This window comes from Thunnus thynnus, chromosome 5 (assembly GCF_963924715.1).
Source record: "Thunnus thynnus chromosome 5, fThuThy2.1, whole genome shotgun sequence".
Classification (NCBI taxonomy): domain Eukaryota; kingdom Metazoa; phylum Chordata; class Actinopteri; order Scombriformes; family Scombridae; genus Thunnus; species Thunnus thynnus.
Window position 1 is genome coordinate 35,195,309 of NC_089521.1, and position 13,256 is coordinate 35,208,564.

The 13,256-nt window shown below is 41.0% G+C and overlaps 1 protein-coding gene across 32 annotated transcripts in view; it reads right to left on the reverse strand.

The window, feature by feature from the left end:
* LOC137183723 (protein NLRC3-like) overlaps positions 1–10,680 on the reverse strand; it is a 171,664-nt gene extending 160,984 nt beyond the window's left edge. For 5 of the 32 annotated variants that reach the window (XM_067590998.1, XM_067591007.1, XM_067591000.1 and 2 more), the window contains exons 1-2: positions 9,244–9,737; positions 4,371–4,529 (exon numbers count right to left, since the gene is read on the reverse strand). In XM_067590998.1, coding sequence (XP_067447099.1) covers positions 4,371–4,529; positions 9,244–9,371 — 287 coding nt within the window. In that variant the 5' untranslated portion in view covers positions 9,372–9,737. Of the gene's footprint in view, positions 1–30; positions 1,859–1,992; positions 2,229–4,370; positions 4,530–9,243 lie in introns of all 32 variants that reach the window. The other 27 variants (XM_067591004.1, XM_067591006.1, XM_067591005.1 and 24 more) reach the window with 23 other exon arrangements.
* Positions 10,681–13,256: the final 2,576 nt, after the last annotated feature.

A 13,256-nucleotide genomic window follows, 5' to 3' on the forward strand; every position in this document is an offset into this window, starting at 1 on the left:
TATAATGTTGATAATCACATCTGGACTTACCGAGCCTTTCTGCAGTTCCTCACAGCTGGGATCAGTCTCCATCGTCCCTCCTTTGATGTGTTGTACTTCTTCAGGTCCAACTCATCCAGAACCTCCTCTGACATTTGCAGCATGTAGGCCAGAGCTGAGCAGTGGATCACAGAGAATTTCTTCTTTGATCTGTTCTCTGACTTCAGGAACTCTTGGATCTCCTGATGTACTGAGCAGTCGTTCATCTCCATCAGACAGTGGAAGATGTTGATGCTTCTGTCAGGAGAGATATCCTTACTGTTCATCTCCTTCAGGTTGTTGATGGCTCTCTGGATGATTTGTGGACTGTTCTCTGTCCGACCCAGCAGGCCTCCTAAGAGACTCTGGTTGGACTCCAGAGAGAGGCCATGAAGGAAGCGAACAAACAGGTCCAGGTGGCCATTTTCACTTCTGAGAGATTTCTCCATGGCTCCCATCAAGAAGTCATCCAGAGATGAGTAACTGTGTTCTCCCAGGAAGTCATCCAGAGATGAGTAACTGTAGTATTTTCCCAGGAAGTCCTCCAGTACCTTTGTGTTCCTGTTGGTGTAACAGTGGTACATGTAGACTGCAGCCAGAAACTCCTGAACGCTCAGATGAACAAAGCAGTAGACTGTTTTCTGGAAGATCACACTCTCTCTTTTGAAGATCTCTGTACAAACTCCTGATAACACCGAGGCCTCTGTGACATCAAGACCACACTTCTTCAGGTCTTCTTGGTAGAACATGATGTTTCCTTTCTCCAGATGTTCAAACGCCAGCTTCCCCAGCTTCAGAAGAAGTTCCCTGTCAGCCTCCGTCAGCTCCTGTGGACTCATCTCATGTCCTTCATCATACTTGTGCCTCTTCCTCTTTGTCTGAACCAGCAGGAAGTGTGAGTACATGTCAGTCAGGGTCTTGGGCAGCTCTCCTCTCTGGTCTGTAGTCAACATGTGCTCCAGAACTGTAGCAGTGATCCAGCAGAAGACTGGGATGTGACACATGATGTGGAGGCTCCTGGATGTCTTGATGTGTGAGATGATTCTGCTGGGCAGCTCTTCATCACTGAATCTCCTCCTGAAGTACTCCTCCTTCTGGGCGTCAGTGAAGCCTCGTACTTCTGTTACCCTGTCAACACATGTAGGAGGGATCTGATTGGCTGCTGCAGGTCGGGAAGTTATCCAGACGAGAGCCGAGGGAAGCAGCTTCCCCTCGATGAGGTTTGTCAACAGCACGTTGACTGATGACTTCTGTGTGACATCAGACACGACCTTCATGTTCTTGAAATCCAGTGAAAGTCTGCTTTCATCCAGGCCGTCAAAGATGAACAAAACTTTCCAGACAGCGAGCTTCTCTGCTGTGACCTTCTGTAATGTTGGATGGAAATCATGGATCAGCATGAGGAGACTGTACTGCTCATCTTTGATCAAGTTCAGCTCCCTGAACGAAAGCAGAATCACCAGACTGACATCTTGGTTCTCCGAGCCCTCTGCCCAGTCCAGAGTGAACTTCTGCACTGAGAAGGTTTTTCCAACGCCAGCGACGCCGTTGGTCAGAACGACTCTGATGTGTTTCTGTTGGTCAGGTGAGACTTTAAAGATGTCGTGACACCTGACTGGAGTGTCATGGAGGGTCTCCATCTTGGAAGCTGCTTCAAGCTGCCGCACCTCATGTTGGGTATTAACGTCTTCACTCTGTCCCTCTGTGATGTAGAGCTCAGTGTAGATCCTGTTGAGGAGGGTTTCACTTCCTGCTTCATCAGTTCCTTCAGTCACACATTCACATCTCCTCCTCAGACTGATCTTATGTTCATCTAAAACCTCCTGCAGACCACTTTCTGCTGAAAGAGAAGAATAAAATGTATAATTAAAAAGAAATATGTCTGACTGTGTTAATTTTCAGCAGGATAGAGGAGGTAGATTCCTGTCCTGTTTTCAGAGATGATGACATCAGCAGACAGATCTTCAGTCTTACTTTGTACAGTGCTGGTCTGACTGTCTGTCTGCAGTCCAGATCTTGTTCTGGATCTTTCTGCACACTGGGGACAGGAGGAGTCTCCTGATGAAGCAGACTGGTCCCGGTATGAGATGATGCACTGTCTGCAGAACCAGTGTCCACAGCTGGTAGAGACTGGATCCTTCAGGACGTCCTGACACAAAGAACAGCAGGACAGCTGCTCCTCCACAGAAACACCCCTCCTCTTCCTCTCTCTGTGGACATGAACACATTCTTTATGACACATGACATTAGTGGTGGCCAACCGACAGCTCACAAGTTGATGCAGCTCTTTCCCTATTGACTATATTTATGTTATATCCTCAGTGGTGAGAGCAAAACTACAAGAAGGGAAAAATACATTTGCTTGTTTTGTTGATTTCTGATGTTCTGGTATTGATGGCAAATTTTATAAGGCCATCAAAGCCTTGTATACTGCCCTGATTTCGTGTGTACAGCTAAATAATTTTAGGACTGGCTGGTTTCCTACTCCATTTGGAGTGAAGCAGCAGATGTACTTTCCCCTACATTATTTGCCCTTTATGTAGATGATTAAACTGAAGAAATTAAGCAGGCCAATCTAGGTATAGTGATTGATAATATGAATTGAAGTATTTTATTATATGCTGATGATATTGTGTTGCTTGCAGAGACAGAGATTAATTTACAAAAAATGTTAAATATTTTGAGTTTATGGTGTAGTAAATGGAGACTGACTATTAATAATGACAAAACATAGATTATACATTTTAGAAAGCAATGTGAATGGCAAAGCAACTATATATTTAAATTTGGACCAATGCCTCTAAAGTACACCAGTTCTTACACATATCTTGGTTTGGATTTTAATGAAAATATGTGCTTTACAGAGGGAATTAAAGTACTAGCAGAATCAGCAGGAAGAGCACTAGGGTCTGTAATGAATAAAATAAAATTGTGTCCTGAGCTTAGTTTTTCAACTTTCACTAAACTTTATGATTCAATGGTTGGCTCAATTTTATTTTGTGCTGCAGGTGTGTGGAGTTTTAAAGATGTAATGCCATCCAGAATCAAGCCATGAGGTGTTTTCTTGGGGTGCATACATTTAATGCTAAGCAAGCTGTTGAAGGTGACATCGGATGGGAGTCATTTCTTGTAAAGCAGAGAGTTGAAAAGGTTAGGTTGTGGAACTGCGTTATGCAGTTGCCAGAGGAAAGACTGACCAAAAAGATCTTCAACTGGGATCGAGCACACAATTATCCTTGGTCGAGAGAGGTTGCTGCAATATTTTCTCTTTCTGATTTGAATTTTATTTTCAGGAATAACTTGCAGTGTAATATAAATAAAGTTGCACAAAAATTATTAAAGATTTATAAGGAGCAATGGAAGGAAGACATTTATAAGAAGCCAAAGCTTAGAAACTACATTCAAATGAAAGATGATTATTATACAGAACCATATATAAAGCTAAACTTACAGAGAAGGCAAAGGTCCCTGTATGCTCGGTTAAGAACTGGTACTTTACCACTGACAATTGAGGTAGGCAGATATAAAGGTACTCCTGGAGAGGAATGTTCATAGTTTTTTGTGATCTTTGTGTTGTCGAGGATGAATTTCATTTTGTTTTTCATTTACCTCTGTACAACCAACCAACAAAGCTGCAGTCCAACTGGTCTGCAAATGCCCATTGTTTAAACATTAACTTCAAGATCCACAGAAGCTGCAGCTGTCTGCTGAGACCTGTCTTCTATTCAGTGTCACAACAGGACAGCCAAAGTATCCGCAGAGGTCTCCTCCTCTCCAGAACAAACAGGTAAAAACTGAATGAAGCTGTTTCACATAGAAAATCAGTGTTTCTCTGATGCTATTCAGAGGACACAGGACGTCAGGGAAAAGCTGCGAGCCGAGCTGCTGCTAACATTTGCTCAGCTTGTTTCTCTGATAATTTAAGATCCTTCAAAATCCTTCATCTGATTAAAGATACAGTTGGAACGTAGGTCTGGTTGTTTTTTGATATTTTAATGCAGAATAGTTACATATTATAGTTTTAAACTAAAGGCACTGCTGCCTGATGCTGGGCTGTCAGATTAACTTGTTCATGTCTCAAAAACAGACAACAATCTGTCCTCTGTAATTTAACCTGCATTAAATATTGGTTGAAGCAACTAGTAAACATTTCAGAACAGAAATCAAGCATCTATAAACAAAATGAAAGCTGTAAATGAATAAATAATGCAGTCAAAACTCAAACAACAAAAAGATTAGTGACTGAATTAAAAAACACAGAATTATAATAGAATAGTGTTGTAATGTAGGTTATCAAATGACATTAAACTGAATCAGCTTCAGGTCAGTTTACAGTAGAAACAGTCTCTTACTTTGTGTCTGAGGGTCCAGGTTCATTACTGAAGACTAGAGGAGGATCTTTAGACCAGTCGCTCTTCATAGACAGACAGCTGGATATCAGAGACTCTGCTCCGTCCTCCTCTTCCTCCAAATCATTCATCTTCTGGAGTCTGAGAGGTAAACCAGTAACACTGGAGACACACACACATACACAGTATAATAAACCCAGTCCTTCCTCTCAACTTAGTAGCTTCTTATTAGTTTACATGACTTTAACTACAACCATGTGTGTTTTCCAGCCATCACAAAGATAAACTTTGACTCTGCTTTAAATCCAACAAACAGACTTCAGATAAACATCTGTGTGGTTCTTAACTGTGACTTCTCTCTATTTTAACTGCAGCAGTGTGTCACGTTACATCACTGTGAGGACGCAGAAACCAGGAAAAGAACAAAGGAAACAACGTTTGAAGACGTCAACACTGTGATTTCATATTTTCCTGACACAGTTTAATCAACTAAACAATTAATCAGTAAAATAATCAGTAGATTGATCAATAATGACAGTAATCATTATTAGCAGCCCTGATATTAACACTCACCCTGCCTCAGACTGTTTTCCTCCTTCTGCTCTGTTGACTTTAAAATGGAGTCTGACTGAATACTTTCACCTTTACTTCCTTCCTGTTTGCTCCTCCCTTCTTCTTCTTTACTGGAGGTCACGTGTGTGTGTGTGTGGTGAACAATTGCAGGTCATGTGTCAATAACAAAGATCAAAAATTACTCTGAACTTTACAAAGTAACTCACAGCTCAAAGTGTGAGCAGAGAATATAATTGAAGACGTTTCTGATCAAATTTATGACTATGAATTAAAAACTCCCCCACTGGATACCAGGAGTCTTCCTCCCATTCCTCAACATGAGTCTGGTTCTCTAGAAGCACTGTGAAGCGTCATCTCTCCTCTCTACTTTAGCATTTCTTTAAGAAAATACGAACAATACATCCCTCCCTGTCTGCTGAAGGTCATCTGCCAGTAGTTCTCTCCTGCTGAAAACAGCCAGTTCAAAGCCCTGACTCCTATTTGTTAGTTATCTGGCCTCTCAGTTCGTCCTGTGAGCTTTATCGACCTCCAACCACAGACACTGCAGTCTCTAAAGCCTTCTGCTCCATGTTCTTTAGTTTTCATGTTCCTTGGGCTAAAAAGTACTGTAATATTATCCTGTTAAACCAGAAGTCTTCCTCCAGTGCTGCTGTCCACCAGCTCGGTGCTCCAAACAGCACCTGCCTCTTTCAACATAGCCCACCTTCAATCCAACCAACAAAGCTGCAGTCCAACTGGTCTGCAAATGCCCATTGTTTAAACATTAACTTCAAGATCCACAGAAGCTGCAGCTGTCTGCTGACACAGTTTAATCAACTAAACAATTAATCAGTAAAATAATCATCAGATTGATCAATAATGACAGTAATCATTATTAGCAGCCCTGATATTAACACTCACCCTGCCTCAGACTGTTTTCCTCCTCCTGCTCTGTTGACTATAAAATGGCGTCTGACTGAATACTTTCAACTTTACTTCCTGCCTGTTTGCGCCTTCCTTCCTTTTTCTTTACTGGAAGTCACGTGTGTGTGTGTGTGTGTGTGTGTGTGTGTGGTGAGAGACAGAGAGAGAGAGAGAGAGAGAGAGAGGTAATGTGTTGAATGAACAACTGCAGGCCAGCAGTCAATTACAAAGTTCTAATTCAGTTTCAAATTTAGTTGAAGACGTTTCTGATAAGATTCATGACTATTAGTTCACTGTTACCCAATTCACAAATACATATATTTCCTCATTTTTTAAAGTGGGGGTATCTTTTAGTAAAGTGGGGTATCTTTTAGTAAAGTGGGCATGTCTTGTAATAAAGTGGGGGTATCTTTTAGTAAAGTGGGGGTATCTTTTAGTAATGTGGGCATGTCTTTTAGTAAAGTGGGCATGTCTTGTAATAAAGTGGGGGTATCTTTTAGTAAAGTGGGGGTATCTTTTAGTAAAGTGGGGTATCTTCTAGTAATGTGGGGTATCTTCTAGTAATGTGGGCATATCTTTTAGTAAAGTGGGCATGTCTTTTAGTAAAGTGGGGGTATCTTTTAGTAAAGTGGGGGTATCTTTTAGTAATGTGGGCATGTCTTTTAGTAAAGTGGGCATGTCTTGTAATAAAGTGGGGGTATCTTTTAGTAAAGTGGGGGTATCTTTTAGTAAAGTGGGCATGTCTTTTAGCAAAGTGGGCATGTCTTTTAGTAAAGTGGGCATGTCTTCTAGTAAACTGGGGGTGTCTTGTAATAAAGTGGGGGTATCTTTTAGTAAAGTGGGCATGTCTTTTAGTAAAGTGGGCATGTCTTGTAATAAAGTGGAGTTATCTTTTAGTAAAGTGGGGGTATCTTTCAGTAAGGTGGGGTATCTTCTAGTAAAGTGGGCATGTCTTGTAGTAAAGTGGGGGTATCTTTTAGTAAAGTGGGCATGTCTTTTAGCAAAGTGGGCATGTCTTCTAGTAAAGTGGGCATGTCTTTTAATAAAGTGGGGGTATCTTTTAGCAAAGTGGGCATGTCTTTTAGTAAAGTGGGGGTGTCTTTTAGTAAAGTGGGGGTGTCTTGTAATAAAGTGGGGTTATCTTTTAGTAAAGTGGGGGTATCTTTCAGTAAAGTGGGGTATCTTCTAGTAAAGTGGGCATGTCTTGTAGTAAAGTGGGCATGTCTTGTAGTAAAGTGGGGGTATCTTTTAGTAAAGTGGGCATGTCTTTTAGCAAAGTAGGCATGTCTTTTAGTAAAGTGGGCATGTCTTCTAGTAAAGTGGGCATGTCTTGTAATAAAGTGGGGGTATCTTTTAGCAAAGTGGGGGTATCTTTTAGTAAAGTTGGGGTGTCTTTTAGTAAAGTGGGGGTGTCTTTTAGTAAAGTGGGCATGTCTTTTAGTAAAGTGGGCATGTCTTTTAGTAAAGTGGGGGTATCTTCTAGTAAAGTGGGCATGTCTTTTAGTAAAGTGGGGGTATCTTTTTGTAAAGTGGGGGTATCTTCTAGTAAAGTGGGCATGTCTTTTAGTAAAGTGGGGGTATCTTCTAGTAATGTGGGCATGTCTTTTAGTAAAGTGGGGGTATCTTTTAGTAAAGTGGGGGTATCTTCTAGTAAAGTGGGCATGTCTTGTAGTAAAGTGGGGGTATCTTTTAGTAAAGTGGGGGTGTCTTTTAGTAAAGTGGGGGTATCTTTTAGTAAAGTGGGCATGTCTTTTAGCAAAGTGGGGGTATCTTTTAGTAATGTGGGCATGTCTTTTAGTAAAGTGGGGGTGTCTTTTAGTAAAGTGGGGGTATCTTTTAGTAAAGTGGGGGTGTCTTTTAGTAAAGTGGGGGTATCTTTTAGTAAAGTGGGGGTATCTTCTAGTAAAGTGGGCATGTCTTTTAGTAAAGTGGGGGTGTCTTTTAGTAAAGTGGGGGTATCTTTTAATAAAGTGGGGGTATCTTTTAGTAAAGTGGGGTATCTTCTAGTAAAGTGGGCATGTCTTGTAGTAAAGTGGGGGTGTCTTTTAGTAAAGTGGGGGTATCTTTTAGTAAAGTGGGCATGTCTTTTAGCAAAGTGGGGGTATCTTAGTAATGTGGGCATGTCTTGTAGTAAAGTGGGGGTATCTTTTAGTAAAGTGGGCATGTCTTTTAGCAAAGTGGGCATGTCTTTTAGTAAAGTGGGCATGTCTTCTAGTAAAGTGGGCATGTCTTGTAATAAAGTGGGGGTATCTTTTAGCAAAGTGGGCGTACCTTTTAGTAAAGTGGGCGTATCTTTTAGTAAAGTGGGCATGTCTTTTAGCAAAGTGGGCATGTCTTCTAGTAAAGTGGGCATGTCTTGTAATAAAGTGGGGGTATCTTTTAGCAAAGTGGGCATGTCTTTTAGTAAAGTGGGGGTGTCTTTTAATAAAGTGGGGGTGTCTTTTAGTAAAGTGGGCATGTCTTTTAGTAAAGTGGGCATGTCTTTTAGTAAAGTGGGGGTATCTTCTAGTAAAGTGGGCATGTCTTTTAGTAAAGAGCAGGTTTAAAATGAAACTTGGCTCAGGGTCATGATTCAATAATAACAACAGATAGTTATGTTCATGTCTCCTTCTGCATGTTCTAAACATCTATTTAACATCTACATGTTTAAGAACACAAAGTCTGACATGTGAGCTGTGAAAATGCCAAAAAAAAAAAAAAAAAATACAACAGTTTATTTACCAACAGTGAAACGCACAGCATGTAATTTCAGCCGCTAGGGGTCTCAATCAAAACAACAACAAAAGACGGAGTGTGATGATGTTGTGAAGTAGCAAGGGATCATGGGAGTTGTTGTCTGCATTGTTGAACAACCAGGTTCTCCTGGTTAGGTTTACTCCAGTGTTCATCGTTCAGGATGTTTTTAACGGGAGCCGAAGTATCCGCAGAGGTCTCCTCCTCTCCAGAACAAACAGGTAAAAACTGAATGAAGCTGTTTCACATAGAAAATCAGTGTTTCTCTGATGCTATTCAGAGGACACAGGACGTCAGGGAAAAGCTATTTTAATGCAGAATAGATACGTATTATAGTTTTAAACTAAAGGCACTGCTGCCTGATGCTGGGCTGTCAGATTAACTTGTTTCTAGAAAACAAACACAACAATCTGTCCTCTGTAATTTAACCTGCATTAAATATTGGTGGAAGCAACTAATAAACATTTCAGAACAGAAATCAAGCATCTATAAACAAAATGAAAGCTGTAAATGAAGAAATAATGCAGTCAAAACTCAAACAACAAAAAGATTAGTGACTGAATTAAAAAACACAGAATTATAATAGAATAGTGTTGTAATGTAGGTTATCAAATGACATTAAACTGAATCATCTTCAGGTCAGTTTACAGTAGAAACAGTCTCTTACTTTGTGTCTGAGGGTCCAGGTTCATTACTGAAGACTAGAGGAGGATCTTTAGACCAGTCGCTCTTCATAGACAGACAGCTCGATATCAGAGACTCTGCTCCGTCCTCCTCTTCCTCCAAATCATTCATCTTCTGGAGTCTGAGAGGTAAACCAGTAACACTGGAGACACACACACATACACAGTATAATAAACCCAGTTCTTCCTCTCAACTTAGTGGCTTCTTATTAGTTTACATGACTTTAACTACAACCATGTGTGTTTTCCAGCCATCACAAAGATAAACTTTGACTCTGCTTTAAATCCAACAAACAGACTTCAGATAAACATCTGTGTGGTTCTTAACTGTGACTTCTCTCTATTTTAACTGCAGCAGTGTGTCACGTTACATCACTGTGAGGACGCAGAAACCAGGAAAAGAACAAAGGAAACAACGTTTGAAGACGTCAACACTGTGATTTCATATTTTCCTGACACAGTTTAATCAACTAAACAATTAATCAGTAAAATAATCAGTAGATTGATCAATAATGACAGTAATCATTATTAGCAGCCCTGATATTAACACTCACCCTGCCTCAGACTGTTTTCCTCCTTCTGCTCTGTTGACTTTAAAATGGAGTCTGACTGAATACTTTCACCTTTACTTCCTTCCTGTTTGCTCCTCCCTTCTTCTTCTTTACTGGAGGTCACGTGTGTGTGTGTGTGTGTGTGTGTGTGGTGAACAATTGCAGGTCATGTGTCAATAACAAAGATCAAAAATTACTCTGAACTTTACAAAGTAACTCACAGCTCAAAGTGTGAGCAGAGAATATAATTGAAGACGTTTCTGATCAAATTTATGACTATGAATTAAAAACTCCCCCACTGGATACCAGGAGTCTTCCTCCCATTCCTCAACATGAGTCTGGTTCTCTAGAAGCACTGTGAAGCGTCATCTCTCCTCTCTACTTTAGCATTTCTTTAAGAAAATACGAACAATACATCCCTCCCTGTCTGCTGAAGGTCATCTGCCAGTAGTTCTCTCCTGCTGAAAACAGCCAGTTCAAAGCCCTGACTCCTATTTGTTAGTTATCTGGCCTCTCAGTTCGTCCTGTGAGCTTTATCGACCTCCAACCACAGACACTGCAGTCTCTAAAGCCTTCTGCTCCATGTTCTTTAGTTTTCATGTTCCTTGGGCTAAAAAGTCCTGTAATATTATCCTGTTAAACCAGAAGTCTTCCTCCAGTGCTGCTGTTCACCAGCTCGGTGCTCCAAACAGCACCTGCCTCTTTCAACATAGCCCACCTTCAATCCAACCAACAAAGCTGCAGTCCAACTGGTCTGCAAATGCCCATTGTTTAAACATTAACTTCAAGATCCACAGAAGCTGCAGCTGTCTGCTGACACAGTTTAATCAACTAAACAATTAATCAGTAAAATAATCATCAGATTGATCAATAATGACAGTAATCATTATTAGCAGCCCTGATATTAACACTCACCCTGCCTCAGACTGTTTTCCTCCTCCTGCTCTGTTGACTATAAAATGGCGTCTGACTGAATACTTTCAACTTTACTTCCTGCCTGTTTGCGCCTTCCTTCCTTCTTCTTTACTGGAAGTCACGTGTGTGTGTGTGTGTGTGTGTGTGTGTGGTGAGAGACAGAGAGAGAGAGAGAGAGAGAGAGAGGTAATGTGTTGAATGAACAACAGGCCAGCAGTCAATTACAAAGTTCTAATTCAGTTTCAAATTTAGTTGAAGACGTTTCTGATAAGATTCATGACTATTAGTTCACTGTTACCCGATTCACAAATACATATATTTCCTCATTTTTAAAGTGGGGGTATCTTTTAGTAAAGTGGGCATGTCTTTTAGTAAAGTGGGCATGTCTTGTAATAAAGTGGGGGTATCTTTTAGTAAAGTGGGGGTATCTTTTAGTAATGTGGGCATGTCTTTTAGTAAAGTGGGCATGTCTTGTAATAAAGTGGGGGTATCTTTTAGTAAAGTGGGGGTATCTTTTAGTAAAGTGGGGTATCTTCTAGTAATGTGGGGTATCTTCTAGTAATGTGGGCATATCTTTTAGTAAAGTGGGCATGTCTTGTAATAAAGTGGGGGTATCTTTTAGTAAAGTGGGGGTATCTTTTAGTAAAGTGGGCATGTCTTTTAGCAAAGTGGGCATGTCTTTTAGTAAAGTGGGCATGTCTTCTAGTAAACTGGGGGTGTCTTGTAATAAAGTGGGGGTATCTTTTAGTAAAGTGGGCATGTCTTTTAGTAAAGTGGGCATGTCTTGTAATAAAGTGGAGTTATCTTTTAGTAAAGTGGGGGTATCTTTCAGTAAGGTGGGGTATCTTCTAGTAAAGTGGGCATGTCTTGTAGTAAAGTGGGGGTATCTTTTAGTAAAGTGGGCATGTCTTTTAGCAAAGTGGGCATGTCTTCTAGTAAAGTGGGCATGTCTTTTAATAAAGTGGGGGTATCTTTTAGCAAAGTGGGCATGTCTTTTAGTAAAGTGGGGGTGTCTTTTAGTAAAGTGGGGGTGTCTTGTAATAAAGTGGGGTTATCTTTTAGTAAAGTGGGGGTATCTTTCAGTAAAGTGGGGTATCTTCTAGTAAAGTGGGCATGTCTTGTATCAATCAATCAATCAATCAATCTTTATTTATATAGCGCCATATCACAACAGAAGTCATCTCAAGGCACTTTTCACATAGAGCAGGTCAAGACCGTACTCTTTAATTTACAGAGACCCAACAATTCCCCCATGAGCAGCACTTGGCGACAGCGGTAAGGAAAAACTCCCCTTTAACGGGTAGAAACCTCAAGCAGACCCCGGCTCTTGGTGGGCGGCCATCTGCTTTGACCGGTTGGGTTGAGAGAGAGAAAGAAAGAGGGAAAGGGGGAGGGGGGACAGAAGAAAAACAATGACAACAACAAACAACAACAAGCACAAGCAGCAACAGCCAGGGAAGGATGCCATCAGGACTGTGAAGGACCGCGAAGGTTCGGCCCGGGAGGCAGGTTTTTCTGTGAGATGAGAAAGCACAAAAAACTCCGGGGAAGAAGCAAAGTTAGTGACATGCATTGATGTTACATGAATGCATACAGATGGAGAGGAGGAGGAGGAGAGAGGAGCTCAGTGCATCATGGGAAGTCCCCCAGTAGTCTAGGCCTATAGCAGCATAACTAAGGGCTGATCAGAGGCGAGCCTGGTCGGCCCTAACTATAAGCTTTATCAAAAAGGAAAGTTTTAAGCCTACTCTTAAACATAGAGAGGGTGTCTGCACCCCGGACTGAATCCGGTAGATGGTTCCATAGAAGAGGAGCCTGATAGCTGAAGGCTCTGCCTCCCATTCTACTTTTAAAGACTGTAGGGACCACCAGTAAGCCTGCATACTGGGAGCGCAGTGTTCTAGTGGGATAATACAGTATTATGAGCTCTTCAAGATATGATGGTGCCTGACCATTAAGGGCTTTGTAAGTTAGGAGAAGGATTTTAAATTCTATTCTAGATTTTACAGGAAGCCAATGTAGTGAAGCTAAAATGGGAGAAATGTGGTCTCTTTTTCTAGTTTTAGTCAATACACGTGCAGCTGCGTTCTGGACCAGCTGGAGAGTCTTTAGAGACTTGTTAGGGCAGCCTGATAATAAGGAATTGTAGTTGTAGTGGGCATTGTAGTAAAGTGGGCATGTCTTGTAGTAAAGTGGGGGTATCTTTTAGTAAAGTGGGCATGTCTTTTAGCAAAGTAGGCATGTCTTTTAGTAAAGTGGGCATGTCTTCTAGTAAAGTGGGCATGTCTTTTAATAAAGTGGGGGTATCTTTTAGCAAAGTGGGGGTATCTTTTAGTAAAGTGGGGGTGTCTTTTAGTAAAGTGGGGGTATCTTTTAGTAAAGTGGGCATGTCTTTTAGTAAAGTGGGCATGTCTTTTAATAAAGTGGGGGTATCTTTTAGCAAAGTGGGCATGTGTTTTAGTAAAGTGGGGGTGTCTTGTAATAAAGTGGGGTTATCTTTTAGTAAAGTGGGGGCATGTCTTTTAGCAAAG